General features: G+C 41.8%; 3 protein-coding genes across 3 annotated transcripts in view; 2 read left to right on the top strand and 1 right to left on the bottom strand.

Moving 5' to 3' along the window:
• Nucleotides 1-6273, top strand: part of HAUS6 (HAUS augmin like complex subunit 6) — a 52327-nt gene extending 46054 nt beyond the window's left edge. The window contains 2 exon segments of the mRNA XM_017890090.1: nucleotides 403-1443; nucleotides 3002-6273. Of these exon segments, the coding sequence (XP_017745579.1) occupies nucleotides 403-1443; nucleotides 3002-3063 (1103 nt within the window). The 3' untranslated portion in view covers nucleotides 3064-6273.
• A 2423-nt stretch (nucleotides 6274-8696) lies between these two features.
• On the bottom strand, nucleotides 8697-10383 carry RRAGA (Ras related GTP binding A). The gene has a single exon (XM_017890107.1). The coding sequence runs from the start codon at nucleotides 10060-10062 to the stop codon at nucleotides 9121-9123; it is 942 nt and encodes a 313-aa protein (XP_017745596.1). The 5' UTR covers nucleotides 10063-10383; the 3' UTR covers nucleotides 8697-9120.
• SAXO1 (stabilizer of axonemal microtubules 1) overlaps nucleotides 10371-23153 on the top strand; it is a 132488-nt gene continuing 119705 nt past the window's right edge. Inside the window, exon 1 of the mRNA XM_017890104.1 lies at nucleotides 10371-10515. The gene's annotated coding sequence lies outside the window, so the exon portion shown is untranslated. The remainder of the gene's footprint in view (nucleotides 10516-23153) is intronic.

Genomic DNA, 23153 nt, shown 5'->3' with positions numbered 1-23153 from the left:
TCATGCTATCATGGCAGAGTTAAGTAGTTGATAGAATGGATGACCTGCAAAGCCTAAAATATTACTATCTGGTCCTTATAGAAAATGTTTGCCAAACTGTGGCTTAGATGGACAAGAAAAGGTCTTTTTAATACATGTAATTCATATGTGCTGCGTAAAAATTGATGCATATTTTAAGAACAGCTGTCTTTCTATGTGTTTATTTGTATGTGATCAGTTGGAGATGGGGTTCTTTGATGTTAGGATTGGTTACATTGTGGAGCCTTGTCATCCAACCAGTATATTTATGGAACACATACTGAGTCAGGAGCTTTATCTTCAGTGTTAGAAATAAAATGATTCATTGCGTGCTCTGTGTTTGGGAATGTTAGTAAATTGTGTTTTTCTCGCCTTTAATTGTAGTAACTGAAATTAGGAGCTCATGGAGAAAAGCTATTGAAATGGAAGAAAACAGAACTGCAGAACCAACTCAAATGGATGCTGAACATAGAGAAGTATTGCCAGAATCATTACCTGTGTTGCACAGTCAAAGAGAATTTAGCATGGACGATTTTCTCTTAGAAACCACTGTGTCAGATTTTGGCCAGTCTCGTTCGACTGAAGAGAAAGTTGTTCCAGATTGCAAGTGTATGCCTCAGAAACCTGTGCTGACCAGTCACATAGATGAACCACCAACACAAAATCAATCAGATTTGTTAAATAAGAAAGTAATTTGCAAGCAAGATTTGGAATGTTTAGCCTTCACCAAGCTTTCAGAAACTAGCCAAATGGAGACATTCTCCCCTGCTGTTGGCAATAGGATAGATGTGATGGGTGGCAGTGAAGAGGAGTTTATGAAAATACTGGACCACTTAGAAGTTTCTTGTAACAAACCTTCCACAGATAAAACTATGTTGTGGAACTCTTTTCAGATACCAAGTGGAATTAGTTCTAAGAGTTTTAAAGATAATGATTTTGGCATATTACATGAAACTCTTCCGGAAGAAGTTGGTCACCTAAGTTTTAATAGTTCCAGTAGTTCAGAGGCCAATTTTAAACTGGAGCCAAATAGTCCTATGCATGGTGGCATTCTTCTAGAAGATATTGTGGGAGGGAGACAGACTACTCCAGAATCAGACTTCAATTTACAGGCTCTTCGCAGTAGATATGAGGCTCTGAAGAAATCTCTTTCCAAGAAAAGGGAAGAATCTTGCCTCTCGAATTCCCAAACACCCGAAAGACACAAACCAGAATTGAGCCCTACTCCCCAAAATGTACAAACAGATGATATGCTTAACTTTTTGGACACCCGTGATTTGCATACTGACCATACAAAGACATCTTTACCCATGTCCATCGGTGAAAGAAAACGGTCTCTTTCACCACTAATTAAGTTTTCTCCAGTGGAACAAAGATTGAGGACCACAATATCAAGTAGTCTTGGAGAACTGCCTAATTTAAAAGGTAAGGTTTAACTAGACCTATGCATATTCACCTGTTGAAGTTTTCTCTCAACTTTTGATAAAACCAGTACACAATGGATGCTGCATGACCTTCATTGTTAATGTGCTCCTCCTCCTTTCATTTAGGATGAGGGGAATGATCCCTCACTGTAAAGGTCCTTTCAGAATCTCTGTTTGTGTATATGTAGTTACAATTGATTTGAGACACGGGTGGGAAAAAAAAGCCCCCCCAACCTGAAACTTATTGCTTTTATAATACAAATGACTTAAAAGTAATTGTCATCAAAATCTTGCCCTGTGGAAGGTGGTTTTTAAAAACTTCAGAAACCCAGTTTTAAATATCATCACTGTAATGGTGTAGTATCTGGGAGTGGGGTGTAGAAATAAAAGAAGCCAGGTCAGTGTATTAGTTTCCTAGGGCTGCCATAACAAAGCACCATAAAGTGGGTGGCTTGGAACAGCAGAAATTTGTTGTCTCTGAAGACAGTAAGTTCTAGAGGCTAGATGTCCAAAATCAAGGTGTTGACAGGGCCATGTTCCCTCTGAAGCCACTAGAAAAGGATCCTTCTTTCCCTCTTCTAGCCTCTGGTAGCACCAGGCATTCCTTGGCTTGTGGCAGTGTAATTCTAATCTTTGCCTCCATTGTCACATGGTATTCTTCCCTTGTGTGTGTATGTGTCTTATAAGGACACAGTCATATTAGCTACTTAATAGGTCACCCTACTCCAGTATGACCTCATCTTACTTAGCTAATTGTATCTGTAATGACCATATTTCCAAATAAGGTCACATTCTGAGGTACTGGGGTTAGAACTTCAACGGGGTATTAATTCAGTTCATAACAGTTAATATTAATAATTATTGAAGCTAGGTGATGGATACATTGAGTTAATCATAGTTCTCATAAGTTTTGTATGTTTGAATGTTTTCCTCATAAAAGGTTAAAAAAATCACTCTTGTAGCTCATTAGGAGAGATAAGGATCTGGTGATACAGATTCATTATGTATCACTCTGATTTGCCCATAATAGTTATACACTGACTGCTATATTGAAAAGTATTTGGCTGGGCACAGTGGCTCACGCCTGCAATCCCAGCACTTTGGGAGGCCTAGATGGGAGGATCACTTGAACCCAGGAGTTCGACACCAGCCTCAGCAACACAGGGAGACTATGTCTCTACAAAAAATTAAAAAATTAGCTGGGCGTGTTGGCACATGCCTGTGGTCCTAGGTACGCAGGAGGCTGAGGTGGGAGGATTGCTTGGGCCTGGGAGTTTGAGGCTGGAGTGAGCTGCCATTGCGCCACTGCACTCCAGCCTGGGTGACAGAGCAAGACCCTGTCACAAAAAAAAAAAAAAGAGAAGTATTCTAGGAGGAATGTATTGATCTCTGGAGAAAGAGAGTACTTTGGTGAGAATAATAATAATTTTATCATAATCGAGTATTTGCAAAACTATGAACTTTTTATCTTGACTAAAATTTGCTACTGCTTGGAATCTGTTCTATTTATTTTTCTTTGTAATGTTTGCTTGTACTTTTTTTTAAAAATCAATTTACAGAAGAAGACATTTTGAATAAGAGCCTTGATGCAAAAGAACCACCGTCTGACTTGACAAGATGAAGACATACCTATTTAATATAACTATGATGCACTTAAACTGAAGCTATGCCACAGGATAGAAACTGAATTATAACTTAAATACATGTTGGAAGTGTAACACTGTTTTTCAGAGTTTTAAAAAAATTCCAAATGCCTTTTAGCCTTCTTTAGTATTTTTAGGTAAGGAAAGTATGTTTGGATTTTTTCTCTTTGTAGGTATATGAGATTGAAATGTGAAGTATTTGGAAAACAAACGTCAAGCAATGGGAAGCCATTTTGATTTCTTGAGTAATCTTGTAAGGATTAAGTGAATGACAAAGTAGTAGTGTAACTAATTTCTTATGTTATAACTTCAGTCAATTAATATAAGGATGAGTAGTTTTTGTTGTATGTTCACTAAGTGGTTAATATAATAGCCATTGAATATACTAATCTTTCATCTTAGAGAACTATACAACTTTTATTGTTTCTTTATGGAACATTCTGGCTAACCAGAAAAAGTGAGAAAAGTAGTACCTTGGGATGTGTAGTCAAGATGACAAATTTTAAGACTGGAAAAGCTCTAAACAGGCTTAATGATTATTCAAGTAGAATGATTCTGAGAAGTGATGTTTGGTGGAATAAAGTGCATGTGATGATTAAGTGAAGACTGGGGCAGAATGATTTAAAAAAAGGAAAAAGATGGAAGAAGATGAGTAGACACTTGTAAGGAACACTGTCAAACTATAAATCCATTCAGTGGGTTGTATAACATTTATATTTAGTCTAATTTAGACTTTGATAATTTAACTTAATCCTACTTTTATATTTTAACAAAAATATAAATTAAAATTTTCATTAGTCTGTTTTATTGTTGTTGGGTTATTTTGTACTCTCTGTTGAAAGGAATAAGGAATAACCATCAAAATTCCTCAGTCCCTACAGAATAGCCCCACAATAACTTGAGAAAACTGAACTTGGAGTTAAATAACTTGTCACACTTGTAGTCTCCTGCCTCACTCCTTCAGGTGCCCTGCCTAGGAAAAGACTTGGGTCTAGCATCCAAGTGAACACATACTATTATTGCCCTCTGTGAACCAGGAGGAATGGAACAGGCACTGGAAGGGTGATAGTACCTACAATACCCTTTGTAGTCCCCATCTCACAACCATCAAAATCTTGTCCACTAGCCCCCAAAAAACTGGCAAGGAAAGAAGGTGGAGGGGAAATTTATGGAAGTAAGTGGCTTAATAGTTCATCTCTCTTCATTTATCTTAGACTGTCTTTCTCTAAGTTGTTTATCCTGTCCCAGTGTGAAGGCTCATCTTTTTGTGAGAAAAGACAAAAGGAAGCACATGTAACTACCTTCTTTGCAATGGAAAAGGAGAAGAAAAATATCTTCTAAGTTGCTGTTTTCTTTTATTAGTTAATAAAACAAATCAGGGACTATGCAGGTCTATGGGGAAACCTTTAGTCTGCTTTAAGAAAACTCGGTATCTGAAAATCTTAACTTAGCATGTAACGCTATCATATCAGCATCTGGAAGTGCCAAGGCCATTGCTAGACACTTAATGTGTATTATTTCATTTAATTATATTTCAAATGTGCTTCCTTAGTAATTCTTAAGCTCAAGAAAGAGTTTGAGAACTGCTGCTAGGAAATAGAGATTCACATTTAACCCTGTGGTACTTTTAAGAAGCAGGTATGTTGTTACATATATACTTCGGTAGAGATTGTTAACTATCGATAGGGAAGCTCAAGTTCGCCACTCAAGTCTGAGAAACCCTTAATTACTGAGAATCAAACAAGCAGAATGTCTGTAGACATTTTGGATTTGTAAAAATCACGTTGTTGAGTTATACCTGTGATAGGCTGAAAGTTTTTGGCATTCTTTCCTGTTCTTCATATGCCAGTACCATAAACAAAAAATATCTCAGATCTGTCACTTTCTTCTCCTAAACCAAAGTGATTGCAGCTTTTTGCCTGCAGCCTTTTCCCTATCCAGTATCTCCTGCAGAGTTACCTTTTGATCTTAAGAACTGTGTTGATTGGGTCACTTCCTTGCCTAAAATTCCACTAATGGTTCATTGTTAATTCTAAAAGAGTTCAAATTTAAAGGCATGTAAGTTCCCCTATAGCAGATTTCTTCTATTCCCCCTTCCGCTGTAATCTCCCATTTTTTTTACTGAAATGCTTCAGTGAGCATGGGTCTTTAGAGGTCTTGGTTTACAATTTTTCTGAAGCAGGAATACCTTGCCTTCCTCTACCGGTTTACCACAATTACAGTTCTCTTTTAAGCCTCAGAAAAAATGTCACTTCCACCTTGAAGTCTTAATCCACGCTTTTTATATCCATGTGCCTATTCCTTCTCTGAAATCTCCTATGGTTTATCTTAACTTTTTATTCATTTTATGTCCCACTAATTGATTTTATTATATATTTTTTATGGTTGCATGTGGTCTCTCTAGTTATAGCAATATATACATACATACATAAATACATACACACCTATGTAAATGTGTCAGGAGTATGTATTCACACATAGATACCCCAAGGCCATGTGTCATCTTTATCAATTATTTAAGTTTTGGAATTGTTTAGTTTGCCTCCTATATCATGGAATAAATGGTAAAGAGAGCTAATTCATTACTGTAAGTGGATTTCTCATTACATTCATATCAGACATTATATAGAATGTACTGTTTTGTTCACTGTTTGTAAGATACAAAGGTGTATAAACTGACTTCTACATCAGCTTGAAACCTGAGATGTTAAAATGTTCTAGTTATTTTAAATGTTTAAAGAGAACCACCATATAATGTTGCTAAACATGAAAAATGTCATCAAGTGGAATAAAGAATAGATAGTTGAAGTTAACATTTGGGGGAAATTGAACTGAAAACAAAATACGAGTATTTTGAAACCTTTTCTTTACCATGAGTTTCTTGACTATGAAGTCAAATTTATCTAAAGGAAAAACAGGAATTCTGGAGACCTGTGTAAAAGCAGACTATTATCTTCCTACTGTGAGTGTACTAAAATTAAAATACGTTTAATGATGTTTTCCTCAATGTAGAAGTATTGAAGTAAATGTTTCTTTTATGTTGCAGATACATAGTTGCTCTAGAGATCACCTTTTTAAGCACTGTGAATAGCAAGTCCGCATCCTAAGTTGAAAATATTTGAGAATCCTCTATGGGAGTCTTTGTAAATATTTTAAATACTGTTGTTTTCAATAAATATTTTATACTATCTGGCTCTGGAATTTCCTGTATAATATCAAAAAGAACTATGCCCCTGCAAACCTTAAGATGATCACATATAAAGGTATATTAATAACCTGATCAACAAATTTGAGAGGTTCAGTGATTCAGGTAAACATATTTTGTTACTTCCATTTTAATTACTAGATTTACTGTACATAGTATTTTAAAATGAATTTTTAAAGTAATATCTATACTGTCACGTTTCTCATATGGAGTCTTTACACTAATGTATTGCCAATGGCCCTAATTAGGTAATTTTTATAAATTACACCTGCATAGCTTCTTACTCTTCATAAGTAGTGTCATCCACATCTGCTGCTAGAAAGGGTTTAATAAATATTAAATAATTTTATAAACCCTTAGAAATTCTAAAGCCCTATCACTTATATTTACTGTCCATACAAAGATAGCACTTCGGGTGTAAAATGAGAGGCTTAGAGTTGATCACGGGTCTCTTGGCTCTAAAATACTTAGCTTTCTTTTCAAACAATTCATAAGGCAGCTATTGCTGGAACTGGAATGGGACATTTTAGACCTGTTTGCCCATTTTACTACACATTGCCAATCCAAATTAGGAACCTCAAAATCCTTTTTTTTCTTTTTTTGATACGGAATCTCGCTCTGTCGCCCAGCCTGGAGTGCAGTGGCGCGATCTCGGCTCAGTGCAATCTCTGCCTCCCGGGTTCACGCCATTCTCCTGCCTCAGCCTCCGGAGTAGCTGGGATTACAGGCGCCCGCCACCTCGCCCGGCTAGTTTTTTGTATTTTTTTTTTTTTAGTAGAGACGGGGTTTCACCGTGTTAGCCAGAATGGTCTCGATCTCCTGACCTCGTGATCGGCCCGTCTCGGCCTCCCAAAGTGCTGGGATTACAGGCTTGAGCCACCGCGCCCGGCCAAAATCCTTTCTTAAAAGTAGGTGATCCAAGAATCTGGTTCAGTATTATCCAATTTCCAGAGAAATACAAATGGGAAAGTGATCTTGCCCAAAATGAGTGAAACTCTATTCCTTGAGGAAGATCACTTAGCTTCCTGGGCTTCAGCTTACTCAGTATATAAATTCGGAATTATATGAAGGAATAATACATATTTAAAAAGCTAGGACCCATTAGTGCTGATCTGTGCAAGTTATAAGAACAAAAAAATTGCCGTGTGCAGTGGCTTAGGACTGTAATCTCAGCACTTTGGGAGGCTAAGATGGGCGGATCACTTGAGGTTAGCAGTTTGAGACCAGCCTGGCCAACGTGGTGAAGCGCTCATCTCTACTAAAAAATACCAAAAATTAGCTGGGCGTAGTGGTGCATGCCTGTAGTCCCAGCTACTTGGGAGGCTGAGGCAGGAAAATAGCTTGAACCTGAGAGGCGGAGGTTGCAGTGAGATCGCGCCATTGCACTCCAGCCTGGGCAACAGAGCAAGCCTCGTTTCAAAGAAACAACAACAAAACAAAAAGCTATGACTGTTACAGTTAACTTTTCAACGGAAGTAATGGGGTGTAATGATGAGGAGAGTCAGTAGTCAGATTGCCTGGGTTTAGCTGTATGACCTTAATAAGGTCATAGCAATTTGCTCATCTGTTAAAATAGCGATCAAAGTAACCTACCACATAGGTTGTGAGAATTCAGTAAGATAAATGCACAAGTGCTTAAGAACACCTGACATTTAGTACGGGATCAAATACTCAAATAGGTTTCACCTCCAGTAATTTGGGGAAGAATGGCTCAGTAGATGGTAATGGTAGTTAACACAGTACGCTATGTGCGCTATGCTAGGCACCGTTCCTAAATACCGTGTTGAATTTAATCCTTTTAAATATCCTTTCAAGTGGTTTTTTTTTTTTTGTTTTTGAGATAGGGTCTTGCTTTGTCACCCAAGCTGGAGGGCAGTGACACAATTATGCCTCACTGCAACCTCTACCTCCTGGACTCAAGCAATCCTCTTTTCTCAGCCTCCCAAGTAGCTAGGACTGTAGGCACCCACCACTATGCCTAGTTAATTAAAAACAATTTTTTTTTTTTAAAGACAGGGTCTCACTATGTTGCCCAGGCCGGTCTTGCACTCCTGGTCTCAGGTGATCCTCCCACTCAGCCTCCCAAAGTGCTAGAATTACAGGTGTGAGCCACCACCTCTGGCTATAAAGTAGTATTCTGACCCACATTTTACCAATGAGGAAACAAGTGTAGTGAAATTAAGTACTTGCTCATGTTCACAGAGCTAGTAAGTGAAGGGACCAGAATACTAACTCAGGTGGTCTAGCTTGAGTCCATAGCATAAGCACTTCTACAGCTGTTACCAAACATCACTAAAATGCTGGGGGCTAAACTCACAAATTTGCCAGTCAAGCAATACTTGTGGGCAGTCAGAATCTTTAGATTTACATATTAAGCACTTTCAAGTTATTTCAAATAAGGTTATGTTTTAAATTGCTAACACGTTTATTCATGAATGAAGCCAAGAAGAATTTATAAATGCATTTTAATACCTTGCTGATAAAATAGTAACATTCCATCTTTGCAATCTGATACGGAACACAGGAGATACTGGTAAAGGCTTTGATGTGCATATCTATTATAACCAGGTAATGAGAACACACACGAACCACCTACTTTAGTGTTACATCATACCAACTTCTCAGAAAGGCCAGCTTCAAAGCTCTACTGGGTAGCCGAGTAAATAGCGTCCAATGTTTAAAGACTGGGGAGCCGGGGAGAAAGATGAAAGGAGTAAGCAGCACACACTTCAAAGCCCACTTTTAAGCACACGACATTATGAATATTAAAAATAAAGGATGCAAACAAAAAAGGCAATTCAGCATTTTCAGAAAGAGCATTTGGCAATATTCAACGCATAAGGAGACTGTGCTTGGGGCCATCCACTCTCTCCAGCTTCTCAAAGTGTTTCCGGGCATTGCGAATGTTGATCAGAGTGGCCGCAGAAGGGATCGACGGGTCTGACATGACCACCATCACGTACGTGTTTGAGGTGAAGATGTCGATGAAAGCAGCGAAGTTGGAATTCCTAACTTCCATGCTCTGGAAGGAAGCGGCCAATTTACTGCAGCTCAGCTTGAACTGTTTGATGATGTTGCTGATCTTCTCAAACCGGTGGACGTCGCGCTGCTCTTTGCACTGGTAGTGGGAAATAACCAAGAACGTAGCTCTTTCGAACAGCAGAACTTCATCGGCCTCAATGATTTGGGCAAAATTCCTGAGGTTCATCTCCAGCTGCTGAACGTTGGGAATCAGCTGGTAGACGATGCTGGACCAGGCTTTGTAGAGCGTCTCATCCCAGATGGACGTTCGAAAACAAGCACACTCCAGCGGGCGAGACAGACGCCTCAGGTCTTCCTCTCGCTCTTTAAAAATCAGGTCGCGCTGATCCTCCTGAACCAGATCCATTTTGTGCACCAGGCAGAAGATTTTGGCGTCAGGAGAGTTCTGGAGGATGGCCTCCAGACACGACTGGTAATAATGCATGTCCTTCTCCAGTTCGCGGCTCTCCACGTCAAACACGTAAATCAAAACTTCCACGTTACGGAAAATATTGTCTCGCTGGCTGGTGAAGTAATTTTCCATGAAGGTGTCCTGACCGCCACAGTCCCACAGGTTCAGCACCAGGTTCCCCAGGAATCGGACGTGGGAGTGCTCCACGTCAATGGTGGCCCCCAGGCGCCGAGTGTCGCGAGCAATATAATTGGCGAAGATAATCGACCTCATGCTGGTCTTCCCCGACCCGCTCTTCCCCATCAGCAGCACCTTTTTCTTCATGGCTGTATTTGGCATCACCCGCCGGGGCCGCCGCGGACTAGGCCTGAGGGCGCGGCCTACACGCAGCGCCGAGGGAGGGGTCGGGGGCTGCCGGAGACTCGCAGGTGGTGCCTCGCTCCGCTCCGCCGCGCAGCTGGGCAGGCAGGAGAGGCGAGAGCCCGAACCTGGGGCTGGAGAGGCCGCAGCGGGGCTGACTCTTTCTCAGAGCGGAGCGCCTGCGGCTGTGGGTGGCAACGGCTTGGGAGACTCGCTTGCCTTCCGGACAGAGAACCGCTGCGTCTCCGCCACCACCCACTTCCGGCGGCGATCTCGCGAGAGCTCCGTCGCTCCGCCGTTCCTGCCCGACGAGCTTTGAAAAGCTGCTGCTCTAATGAAACCCAACCCGGGCAGCGTGAGCCCTAAGATGGAAGGGAAACCCAAGGACTCCGGTCTTTTGTTCTGTTGCAGCTGGGTTTGCGGTTGCTAGGGGTACGTGTATGGTTGGCAGGGGGAAATGCTGCCCTCTGGTGGCCAAAAAATAGCCCCCAACCACCACCACTACCGCAACTGGCTTTAGGAGCGAGGTGTGCTGGGCGGGTTTCTGCAGGGGCAGCTGACTGATGAAGTGGAGAGAAAGCCTAACTTCCCAGTCCGCTTAGGCCTCCCCAGGTTCCCTGGCCCAGTGAGTACAGGGGCAGGGCAGATGGAGAATGTGCAGATGCGGAAAGTGAGACTTAGACAAGTTAAGCGATTGCCCGCCGCTGCGCAGCTAGCCGATAGCGAGTCCCTCCTGGGAGACATCCTGGCTTCCAGTTGGTGCTTTTAATTCCTTTCTTACATCTACTTTTCCCGTAATCTCAGAGTTTTTCTTACATCTACTTTTCCCGTAATCTCAGAGTTTAGAATTTATAATTAGAATTCCAAAGCTCGAGGAAACGATAATATGGAATCCCATGCATTAGTTCCATCCTCACAATAACCCTGTGAATTAATAACCCTATTTTCAAGTGAGGAAATCAAAGGTTAGAGAGGTTAAGTTACTTGACCAAGTTACACAGATACTAAATGATGAAATGGAATTTGGTTTTAGTCTGACTGCAGTCTATTTGCCTAACAATAGGCCACCCAGTGCCCCTCTAAAAGCATAATGTGATTCTGCTCTTGGTCTTCAAGTAGATGAGTGAATCAGTGTCCTCCAGTATCGTTCATACAGAATGAATGAGAGTCATCAGGATACTGAAGCCTCTATATCTACCTTAAAGTCCTTTTTTTTTCTTTTGAGATGGAGTCTTGCTCTGTTGCCCAGGCTGGAGCGCAGTGGCGTGATCTCAGCTCATTGCAACCTCCGCCTCCTGGGTTCAAGCGATTCTTCTGCCTCAGCCCCCCAAATAGCTGGGATTATGGGCACCTGCCACCACCCCCGGCTAATTTTTGTATTTTTAGTAGCGACGGGGTTTCATCATGTTGGCTAGGCTGGTCTCGAACTCCTGACCTCAAGCGAGCCACCTGCCTCGGCCTCCCAAATTGCTGGGATTACAGGCATGAGCCACCATGCCTGGCCTAAAGCCCTTTTCAAAGTGTATACTGTACTGTACAAATTCAGGTATTCCATTCTTTCATTTATTAAAAAAATACTTCCTACTGTTAACATGTGCAGTAGAAGAAGTTCAAAAATGGCCTTTGCTGTAGTTTATGGAAATCATAGAGTGAAATTCCATAATACAATATACTATGTGGAAAATCTCCTCTCAGTGTATTCAATTTCATCTGCTTGGTGATATCTCTTCTGGAGCCTTCTTATCTGATCGCCTTTCACCACCATTCTGGGGTTTCCCTTCCCCATTCTTTCGAGTTGAGTATTCTTTTTCCTGATTTCACATCTTCTCATTTTTGGCTCATTTGGTGGAACACATGATCCAATAGCTTCCAGATAAAAGTATGAGGAGAGTAAAACTTTCAAGACATTGGATGTCTGAAATTTTCTTTGTTTTTACCCTCACACTTGATTGGTTGGACATAATTTTTCCTTAGAGTCTTGGAGGCATTGCTCTGTTGCTCCATCGTCTTTTAGCTGCCAGTAGTCTGATGCCTGCTTCTTGGCTTTGATCTATTCTTTCCTCTCTAAAAACATATTCAAAATTTCCTTATTCTAGTGTTCTGATATTTAATGATAATTGGCATTGTTGAGCTCAAATTTGCATTGTGCTGGACCCTCCAATGTGTCTTTTAATTTGGAAACCATGCCATTGAATTCTGAACAATGTTCTTGAATTGTTTGATGATGTATTTCCTCTATTCTCTCATGTGAATACTCCTAAGGTCTGGATATCACATTTTATGGCGTTTCCTCTAATGTATTCTTTCTTTTCTTTCTTTCTTTTTTTTTTTTTTTGGAGACAGAGTCTCACTCTGTTGCCTAGGCTAGAGTGTAGTGGCACGATCTTGGCTCACTGCAGTCTCCACCTCCCGGGTTCAAGAGATTCTCCTGCCTCAGCCTCCCAAGTAGCTGGGACTACAGGCCTCCACCACCATGCCTAAGTTTTATATATTTTTTGTTTTTGTTTTTGTTTTGAGATGGAGTCTTGCTCAGTAGCCTAGGCTGGAGTGCAGTGGCACTATCTTGGCTTACTGCAATCTCCGCCTCCCAGGTTCAAGCCATTCTCCTGGCTCAGCCTCCCAAGTAAGTGGGAATACAGAAGCCTGCCACCACGCCTGGCTAATTTTTGAATTTTAATAGAGACGGGGTTTTACCACGTTGGCCAGGCTAATCTCAAACTCCTGCTCTTAAGTGATCTGCCCGCCTCAGCTTCCCAAAGTGCTGATTACAGGCGTATGCCACTGCGCCTGGCCTTCTTTTCTTTTTAAAAAAATTTTTTAAATTTATTTTTAGAGACAGAGTCTTTCTCTGTCAACCAGGCTGGAGTGCAGTGGTGACATCATAGCTCACTGCAGCCTCCATCTCCTCGGCTCAAGGGATCCTCACATGTCAGCCTCCCAAGTAGGTAGGATTATAGGCGTGTGCCACTATGCCTGTTTTTTTTTTTTTTTGCTGAGACGAAGTTTTGCTCTTAATGCCCAGGCTCGAGTGCAATGGCATGATCTCAGCTCACCACAACCTCCGCCTGCCAGGTTCAAGCGATCCTTCTGCCTCAGCCTCCCAAGTAGCTGGGATTACAGGCATGTGCCACCTTGTCTGGCTAATTTTGTATTTTCAGTAGAGACGGGGTTTCTCCTTTCTCCATGTTGGTCAGGCTGGTCTTGAACTCCCGACCTCAGGTGATCCGCCTGCCTTGGCCTCCCAAAGTGCTACGATTACAGGCATGAGCCACTGCACCTGGCCTGCCTAATTTTTAAATATTTTTTTGGTAAACCGTTCTTATTTTCTATTTCTGTCTTTTTGTTCTACTTTCCAGGAGATTTTCTCATCTTAATTTTCCAACTCTTTGGAGTTTTAAATTTTAATATCATATTTTAATTTCCACAGGCTGTTCTAATTGTTCTTTTAAAACATAAAATTATTTTCATGGATTAAATATCTTCTTTTATCTCTCTGAGGATAATAGTAACATTAATAAAAGTTTTATCTAAAAGTTTTATCCTGTTTAGTCTTGGTTTCTTCCAAGTTTCTTTTGTTTGTATGTTCTCTCTCTCTTTTTTTTTTTTTTGAGATGGAGTTTCACTCTTGTTGCCCAGGCTGGAGTGCAATGGCGCGATCTCAGCTCACCGCAACCTCCGCCTCCCACGATCAAGCGATTTTCCTGCGTCACCCTTCTCGAGTTGCTGGGATTACAGGCATGCGCCACCACACCCGGCTACTTTTGTATTTTTGGTAGAGATGGGGTTTCTCCACGTTGGTGAGCCACCGCGCCAGGCAGTAAAAGAAGTTCAAAAATGGCCTTTGCTGTAGTTTATGGAAATCATAGAGCATTTTCATGTTAGAAACTTTACTCATTTGTTCAGTGATCAGTGGTTGTCTGCTCCTATTTAAAGTTATTTTTTAAAACCCGTGGGTAGCACTGAAGACTATCAGGTTCATTGAAATGACTGGGCCATTTCTTTGAAGAAAGTCTTGCCGCCTGCCACCTTTAGACCTGTTCTCTTTGGCTGGTTAGATTCTCCCAGGATTCTTCTACTGGGATGGGGTGAGTATAAGCCTGTTAAATAGCATTCTGGTTACTAAGTGGGAGAAGAAAGCTAGGTTGCTAATATTCAGTTTATAGGCCAACTTAATCCTGTTTACAATATGGTACTCCAGTCCTCAGTGTCTCTGGTGTTTCTCTAGTCCAGAGACCCCCTGTTTTACTCTTTGCAGGGAATAAAAACTGCTAGTCTTAGATGAGAGACGGGCAATTGCCCAGTTATGTGAAATTGCGAGGGGATCTCTAAGTCTAATTGCATCTTAAAGGCTCTTCAAACAATCCCTCCTTTTTAGTGCAATCTCTGCTCTCACTGATGCTACCGACTCTTGAATCATTTGGAGGTTCTGTGGTAAAAATGTTGCTCCTTGTCTTTCCCTACTATTGGCTAAGGTTCAGTTTTCTTGAGTCAGCTAAGTCAGTTACCATTCTTGCTTGTGCATTCCTGCTTCCAAAAATTTTGATTTTATGATCTCTTACCCCATTTTTGTTCTTGCCATCTCATCCTATTTCTCTCATGTTTGTGGGATTCTGGAGAAAGATAATTGCATGTGTTCAGTCTGCTCGCTTACTTGGAAATAGGAGAGATCTTAATCTAAAATGCTCAAATGGAATAATAATAATTCGATAGTAAGTAATACCGAAAGGGAATTGAAAAGTTTTTTTGTTTTGAATTTTTGTGGGTACATAGTAGGTGTATATATTTATGAGGTACATGAGATACTTTGATACAGGCATGCAATGCATAATAATCACATCATGGGTAAATGGGTACGCATCCCCTCAAGCATTTATCCTTTGTGTTGCAAACAATCCAATTATACTTTTTTTTTTTTTTTTTTTTTAAGACAAACTCTCACTCCATTGCTCAGGCTGGAGTGCAATGGCGTGACACACTGGAGCCTCTACCTCCCAGGTTCAAGTGATTCTCTTGCCTCAGCCTCCCACGCAGCTGGTATTGCAGGCACCCGCCACCACGCCTGGCTAATTTTTGTATTTTTAGCAGAGACAGGGTTTCACCATGTTGGCCAGGCTGGTCTTGAACTCCCGATCTCAGGTGATCCGCCTGCCTCAGCTCCCAAAGTGCTGGGATTATAGGCGTGAGTCACTGTGCCAGGCTCAATTATACTCTTAGTTATTTTTGAATGTACAATGAAATTATTGACCATAATTACCCTGTTGTGCTATCAAATACTAGGTCTTTTTTGTTTTGTTTTTGTTTTTTGTTTTTTTATTTGAGTCAGGGTCTTACTCTGTGGCCCAGACTGGAGTGCAGTGTTGTGATCACTGCTCACCGCAGCTTCCACCCCCGGGGCTCAAGCAATCCTTCCCACATCAGTGCCCCCGAGTAGCTGGGACTACAGTTACATACCACCATGCCTGGCTAATTTTTTTTTTTTTTTTTGAGACAGAGTCTCGCTTTGTCACCCAGGCTGGAGTGCAGTGGCATGATCTTGGCTCACTGCAAGCTCCGCCTCCCGGATTCACGCCATCCTCCTGCCTCAGCCTCCCGAGTAGCTGAGACTACAGGCGCCGGCCACTACGCCCGGCTATTTTTTTGTATTTTTAGTAGAGACAGGGTTTCACTGTGTTCGCCAGGATGGTCTTGATCTCCTGACCTCGTGATCCACCTGCCTCTGTCTCCCAAAGTGCTGGGATTACAGGTGTGAGCCACCATGCCTGGCCGCCTGGCTAATTTTTGTATTTTTTGTAGAGATGGGATCCCACTATGTTGCCCAGATTGCTCTTGAATTCCTGGGCTCAAGCCATCTGCCCGCCTTGGCCTCCCAAAGTGCTGTGATTACAGGTGTGAACCACCGTGCCTGGCCCTACTAGGTCTTATTCATTCTTTCTAACTACTTTTTGTACTCGTTAACCATCCTCACTTCCCCCTTAACCCACCTGTTATCCTTCCCAGCATCTGGTAACCATTCTTCTGCTCTCTGTGCCTATGAGTTCAATTGTTTTAATTTTCTTTTTTTTTTTTTTTTTTTTGAGACGGAGACGCACTCTATCGCCCAGGCTGGAGTGCAGTGGCCGGATCTCAGCTCACTGCAAGCTCTGCCTCCCGGGTTTATGCCATTCTCCTGCCTCAGCCTCCCGAGTAGCTGGGACTACAGGCGCCCGCCATCTCGCCCGGCTAGTTTTTTGTATTTTTTAGTAGAGATGGGGTTTCACGGTGTTAGCCAGGACGGTCTTGATCTCCTGACCTCGTGATCCACCCGTCTCGGCCTCCCAAAGTGCTGGGATTACAGGCTTGAGCCACTGCGCCCGGCCAATTGTTTTAATTTTCAACTCCCACAAATAAGTGAGAACATGTGAAGTTTGTCTTTCTGTGCCTGGCGTATTTAGCTTAACATAATGACCTCCAGTTCCATCCATGTTGTTGCAAATGACAGGATCTCATTCTTTTTTTGTGGCTGAATAGTGTATATGTACTGCATTTTCTTTTTTGGGGGATCAGAGTTTTGCTCTGTTGCTCAAGCTGGAGTGTAGTGGTGCAGTCTTGGTTCACTGCAACCTCTGCCTCTCAGGCTCAAGTGATCCTCCCACCTCAGTCTCCTGAGTAGCTGGGACTACAGGTGTGCACCACCATGCCTGACTAATTTTTGTATTTTTTTGTAGAGACAGGGTTTTGCTATATTTCCCAGGCTGGTCTCAAACTCCTGGCTCAGGTGATCCTCCTGCCTTGGCCTCACAAAGTGCTGGTATTATAGGCTATAGCCACTGCACCTGGCCACATTTTTTTTTCTTTTTTTATGAGGCAGAGTTTTGCTCTTGTTGCACAGTCTGGAGTGCAGTGGCGCGATCTCAGCTCACCGCAACCTCTGCCTCCTGGGTTCAAGAGATTCTCCTGCCTCAGCCTCCTGAGTAGCTGGGATTAAAGGCATGCACCACTATACCTGGCTAATTTTGTATTCTTAGTAGGGACGGGGTTTCTCCATGTTGGTCAGGCTGGTCTCCAACTCCCGACTTCAGGTGATCCACCCACCTCGGCCTCCCAAAGTGCTGGGATTACAGGTGTGAGCCACCGCACCCGGCCCACATTTTCTTTATCCATTTATCTGTTGATAGACACTTAGGTTGCTTCCAAATTTTGGCTGTTGTGAACAGTGCTGCAACAAACACAGAAGTGCAGCTATCTCTTTGATATACTGAGTCCCTTTCTTTTGGGTATATACCCAGCAGTGGGATTGCTGAATCATATGATAGTACCATTTTTAGTTTTTTAAGGAACTTCCAAACTGTTCCCCATAGTGGTTGTAATAATTTACATTCTCACCAACAGTGTACAGGGGTTCCCTTTTCCCCACATCCTCGCCAGCATTCGTTATTGCCCATCATTTGGATAAAAGTCATTTTAACTGGAGTGACATGATATCTCATTGTCATTTTGATTTGCATTTCTCTGATGATCCATGATTTTGAGCACCTTTTTATATGCCTGTTTGCCATTTATATGTCATCTTTTGAGAAATGTCTATTCAGATCTTTTGCCCATTAAAAAATTTAGATTATTAGATTTTTTCCCATAGAGTTGTTTGAGCTCCTTATATTTTCTGATTAATTTTTTATCAGATGGGTAGTTCACAAATATCTCCCATTTGGTGGGTTGTCTCTTTGATTTGTTGATTGTTTCTATTGCTGTGCAGAAGCTTTTTAACTTGATGTGATCCCATGTGTCCATTTTTGCTTTGGTTGCCTGTGCTTGTGGGGTATTACTCAAGAAATTTTTGTCCAGACCAATGTCCTGGAGAGTTTTCCAATGTTTTCTTGTAATAGTTTCATGGTTTCAGGTCTTAGATTTAAGTCTTCAATCCATTTTGACTTTATTTTTGTATATAGCAAGAGATAGGAGTCTAGTTTCCTTCTTCTGCATATGGATATTCAGTTTTTCCAGCACTATTTATTGAAGAGACTGTTTTTACCCCATGCATGTTCTTGGCACCTGTGTCGAAATGAGTTAACTGTAGATGTATGGATTTGTTTCTGCATTTTCTTTTCTCTTCTATTGGTCTGTGTGTCTGTTTTTATGCCAGTACCATGCTGTTTTGGTTACCATAACTCTGTAGTATAACTGGAGGTCAGGTAATGTGATTCCTCCAATTTTGTTCTTTTTGCTCAGGATAGCTTTGGCTATTCTCAATCTTTTGTGGTTTCATATACATTTTAGGATTGTTTTTTCTATTTCTGTGCAGAATGTTATGGTACTTTCATAAGGATTTCATTAAATCTGTAGATTGCTTTGGGTAGTGTGGACATTTGAACAAAGTTGATTTTTCCAATCCATGTACATGGAATATTTTTCCACTTTTTCGTGTCCTCTTCAGTTTCTTTCATCGGTGTTTCATAGTTTTCATTGTAGAGATCTTTCACTTCCCTAGCTAAGTAAATTCCTAGGTATTTAATTTTTTTGGTGTCTATTGTAAATGGGATTACTTTTTACATTTTTTTCAGATTGTTCACTGTTGGCATGTAGAAGTGCTCCTGATTTTGTAGGTTGATTTTGTATCATGCAATGTTACTGAATTTGTTGATCAATTCTAATGGTTTTTTGGTGGAGCCTTTAGGTTTTTCCAAATATAAGAACATATCATCTGCAAACAAGGATAATTTGACTTTTTTTCTTTTCCAATTTGGATGCCCTTTATTCTGAAATGGATGTTTTGCAAGATTTTTTTAAAATGCTTTATTGAGGTATAATTTTAATTCTAGAAAATTCATTTATTTTATGTAAGTTTATAGTTCTGTTACCACCACTCAATTTTAGAGTATTTCCACCATCCCCAAAAGTTCCCTTGTCCCTGTTTGCATTTGATCTCTGCTGGTAGATCTACCCTGAGACCCAGGCAACTGCTGGTCTGCCTTCTGTCTGTATAGATTTACCTTCTCAAGAAACTTCATATAAGTGGAATCGTATAATATATAGTTTTATGGCCTCTTTCTTTCTCTCTCTTTTTTCTCTTTTTTTTTGGAGAAAGAATCTCACTCTGTTGCCCAGGCTGGAGTGCAGTGGCGTCATCTTGCTCACTGCAACCTTTGCCTCCTGGGTTCAAGTGATGCTTATGCCTCAGCCTCCCAGGTAGCTAGGATTGCAGGTGTGTGCCAATATGCTTGGCTAAAGTTTTGTATTTTTAGTAGAGGCAGGGTTTTGTAATGTTAGCCAGGCTGGTCTCAAACTCCTGGCCTCAAGTGATCCACATGCCTCAGCCTCCCAGAGCCACTGTGCTCAGCCCTTTTTCTTTTTAAAAAAATTTTCTAACATCTTTAATCAAATTTCACCCATGCTAAATGAGTTGTATTAGGTGCTTGACTTCCCCAAATGCTCATGTCTTGGGAGGGTATCAGTATTTGAAATCCTAAACCATTAGTTTGCTATTTCTTTTCTTTTTTTTTTTTTTTTTCTTTGAAGGCGGAGTCTTGCTCTGTCGGCCTGGACCTGGAGTGCAGTGGGCCGGATCTCAGCCTCAGGCTGCAAGGCTCCGCCTCCCGGGCGTTTGCGCGCATTCTCCCGCCTCAGCTCCCGAGTAGCTGGGAAGCCTACAGGCGGCCCGCCACCGGGCAGCAATCCGCCGCGGCCCCTAAGTTTTTTGTATTTTTTTTAGTAGAGACGGGGTTTGGCACTGTTGTTAGCCAGGATGGTCTCGATCATCCTGACCTGACCCCCGTGATCGCGCTCCGTCCTGCGGCCCGCTCGCACCCCAAAGTGCTGGGATTACCAGGGCTTGAGGGCCACCGCGGGCACCAAGGGCCCCGGCCTAGTTTGCTATTTCTTAACAAAATTTTGAAAAGCATGTAAACTTTACCCTTATCTTTTGGATTACAATGGTTAAGTACAAAAACAATTCATTTAGCGTAATTCAAATTATACATAAAAGCACCTGCAATTTTTTTTTTAAATAAAAGATTCACAGTGCACGGCACCTTGGAACATATAAGGTTGGAATATAACATTTAAAAAATGAATTCCAGGCCAGGCGCGGTGGCTCACACCTGTAATCCCAGCACTTTGGGAGGCCGAGGAGGGCAGATCACCTGAGGTCAGGAGTTCAAGACCAGCCTGGCCAACATGGTGAAACCTGTCTCTACTAAGAATACAAAAATTAGCTGGGTATGGTGGCAGGCACCTGTAATCCCAGCTACTTGGGAGGCTGAGGCAGGAGAATCACTTGAACCTGGGAGGCAGAGGTTGCAGTGAGCTGAGATGGCACCATCGCACTCCAGACTGGGGGCCAAGAGCAAGACTTCGTCTCAAAAAAAAAAGTGACTTCCACGACATGCATCTCTTTCAAAGACAAAAAACGTAACAAAGCCAACCAACTACTCGTTTCATCTAGGTTCTTAAAATGCAGCACGCAGTAGAAGTAAGTTATTGCATATTTAGCATACTCCTTTATCACTTGATTTCTTCAAACCATACTAAAAGTTCTCAAAGGAGAAATCCAGTTCTCTAAGCATGGCCTTTCTCAAGGTAACCTGAACACTGAGAAACTAATAAGGGACTAAACTTTGAGGTACTAAGTACAGTAGATGTACATAAAACAGGTACATCCAACTTAAATATTTTCTGCATAGCTAAATCACATCATACACATAAAGTTTAACTCACATCTTTTAACAATTTTTTAACCTCAAACTTTGAGGAGAGCTAAAAGCCTAGAGTTATCATAATCACATCCCAACAATACCCTTATTTTGTTCCACAGTACATTAAATAAAGTAGCACACCAGCAATAACATTTAACCACAGTTGGTTTTTCAGTATTAAAACCACCTTGTATTCTTGGGATAAACCCCTCTTGGTCATGGTATTTAATCCTTTTTATATGTTGCTAGTTTCAGTTTGCTAATATTTTCTTTTCTTTTTTTTTCTTTTGAGGCAAGGTCTTGCTCTTTTGCCCAGGCTGGAGTGCAGTGGTGTGATCTCACGATTTAAACAATGTTCTGTAAAGAGTTGCTTTTCAGATGGTATACAGCAATAAGTTTGGGGTTGGGTGAGTTATAAGGCCACAGAATAAAAATTGTGCAGCACCACTATGTATTAATTTTACTAAAAAATTTTAGGGAAAATATTAAAGATGTCCATATTAAGAAGTAAATGAAAATTTTAAGATAAAATACTGTTTATAGTGGTCTCAAAGATACTCAACTTACCCATTTTATTTTTATTTTTTTAAAGGCTGTGCCTCACTCTGCTCCCTCACAGGGGCTGGCTGCACATACATAGCCATTTCTTCTTATTCTTTGTCCTTTTCTTGGATGGAAAAGTTTGAGACCACAGTGAGTCTGAATCCCAGATCTAGTACTCATTGAATGAGTTTACCTCCTGGCTTCAGTGTTCTGATTTGTAATATGGGCATGATAGATTTATGTCAGTTGTAAGAGATAGACGAGAGAGCTTATAGAAAGTACCCAGAAAGGTTTGATGTAACTTGATAGCAAGTTACAGTAAATAGTTCCTAGGGGAGAAAATTTTGATACCAGGATTTTGGAGGTTTAGATGGTGTATTAGTCAATTTTCACACTGCTGATAAAGACATACCTGAGACTTGGAAGGAAAAGAGGTTTAATTGGACTTACAGTTCCACACGGCTGGGGAGGCCTCAGAATAATGGCAGGAGATGAAAGGCACTTCTTACATGGCGACAGCAAGAGAAAAAAATGAGGAAGATGCAAAAGCGGAAACCCCCGAAAAATCCATTAGATCTTGTGAGACTTGCTCACTACCGTGAGAACAGTATGGGGTAATCTGCCGCCGTGATTGAAATTATCTCCCACTGGGTCCCTCCCACAACATGTGGGAATTATGGGAGTACAATTCAAGATGAGATTTGGGTGGGGACACAGAGCCAAACCACATAATTTCACCCCGGTCCCTCCAAATCTCATGTCCTCACATTTCACAAACAATCATGCCTTCCCAACAGTACCCCCAAAGTCTTAACTCATTTCAGCATTAACCCAAAAGTCCACAGTCCAAAATCTCATCTGAGACAAGGCAAGTCCCTTCCACCTATGAACCTGTAAAATCACAAGCAAGCTAGTTACTTCCTAGATACAATGGGGTATAGGCATTGGGTAAATACAGCTGTTCCGAATAGGAGAAATTGGCCAAAACAAAGGGGTTACAGGCCCCATGCAAGTCTGAAATCCAGCAGGGTAGTCAAATCTTAAAGCTCCAAAATGATCTCCTTTGACTCCATGTCTCACATCCAGGTCACGCTGAAGCAAGAGGTGAATTCCCATGGTCTTGGACAGCTCCTCCCCTGTGACTTTGCAGGGTACAGCCTCCCTTCTGGATGCTTTCTTGGGCTGGTGATGAGTGTCTGTGGCTTTACTAGGCACACAGTGCAAGCTGTCGGTGGATCTACCATTTTGGGGTCTGGAGGATGGTGGCCCTCTTCTCACAGCTCCACTAGGTGGTGCCCCAGTAGGGACATTTCCCTTACACATTGCCCTAGCAGAGGGTTCTCCAGAGTCCCACCCCTGCAGCAAACTTCTGCCTGGACATCCAGACATTTCCAAACATCCTCTGAAATCTAGGCGGAGATTCCCAAACCTCAGTTCTTGACTTCTGTGCACTCACAGGCTCAACACCATGCAGAAGCTGCCAAGGCTTGGGGCTTGCATCCTCTGAAGCCATAGCCCAAGCTCTATGTTGGCCCCTTTCAGCCATGGCTGGAGCAGCTGGGATGGAAGGCACCAAGTCCCTAGGCTGCACACAGCACGGGGACCCTGGTCCCGGTCCATGAAATAATTTTCTAGGCCTGTGGGCCTGTGGTGGGAGGGGCTGCTGTGAAGATCTCTGACATCCCCAGGAGACATTTTCCCTATTGTCTTGGGGATTAACGTTTGGCTTCTCATCACTTATGCAAATTTCTGCAGCCAGCTTGAATTTCTCCTCAGAAAATAGGTTTTCTTTTTCTTTTTTTCTTTTTTTTTGAGATGGAGTCTCGCTCTGTTGCCCGGGCTGGAGTGCAGTGGCCGGAT

Source organism: Rhinopithecus bieti, unplaced genomic scaffold, assembly GCF_001698545.2.
Source record: "Rhinopithecus bieti isolate Rb0 unplaced genomic scaffold, ASM169854v2 scaffold_17667, whole genome shotgun sequence".
Classification (NCBI taxonomy): domain Eukaryota; kingdom Metazoa; phylum Chordata; class Mammalia; order Primates; family Cercopithecidae; genus Rhinopithecus; species Rhinopithecus bieti.
This window is presented reverse-complemented; position numbering and strand designations above follow the sequence as displayed.

Excerpts from the sequence above, each read along its gene's own strand:
- RRAGA (XM_017890107.1), bottom strand. The coding sequence starts at position 10,062 with ATGCCAAATACAGCCATGAAGAAAAAGGTGCTGCTGATGGGGAAGAGC.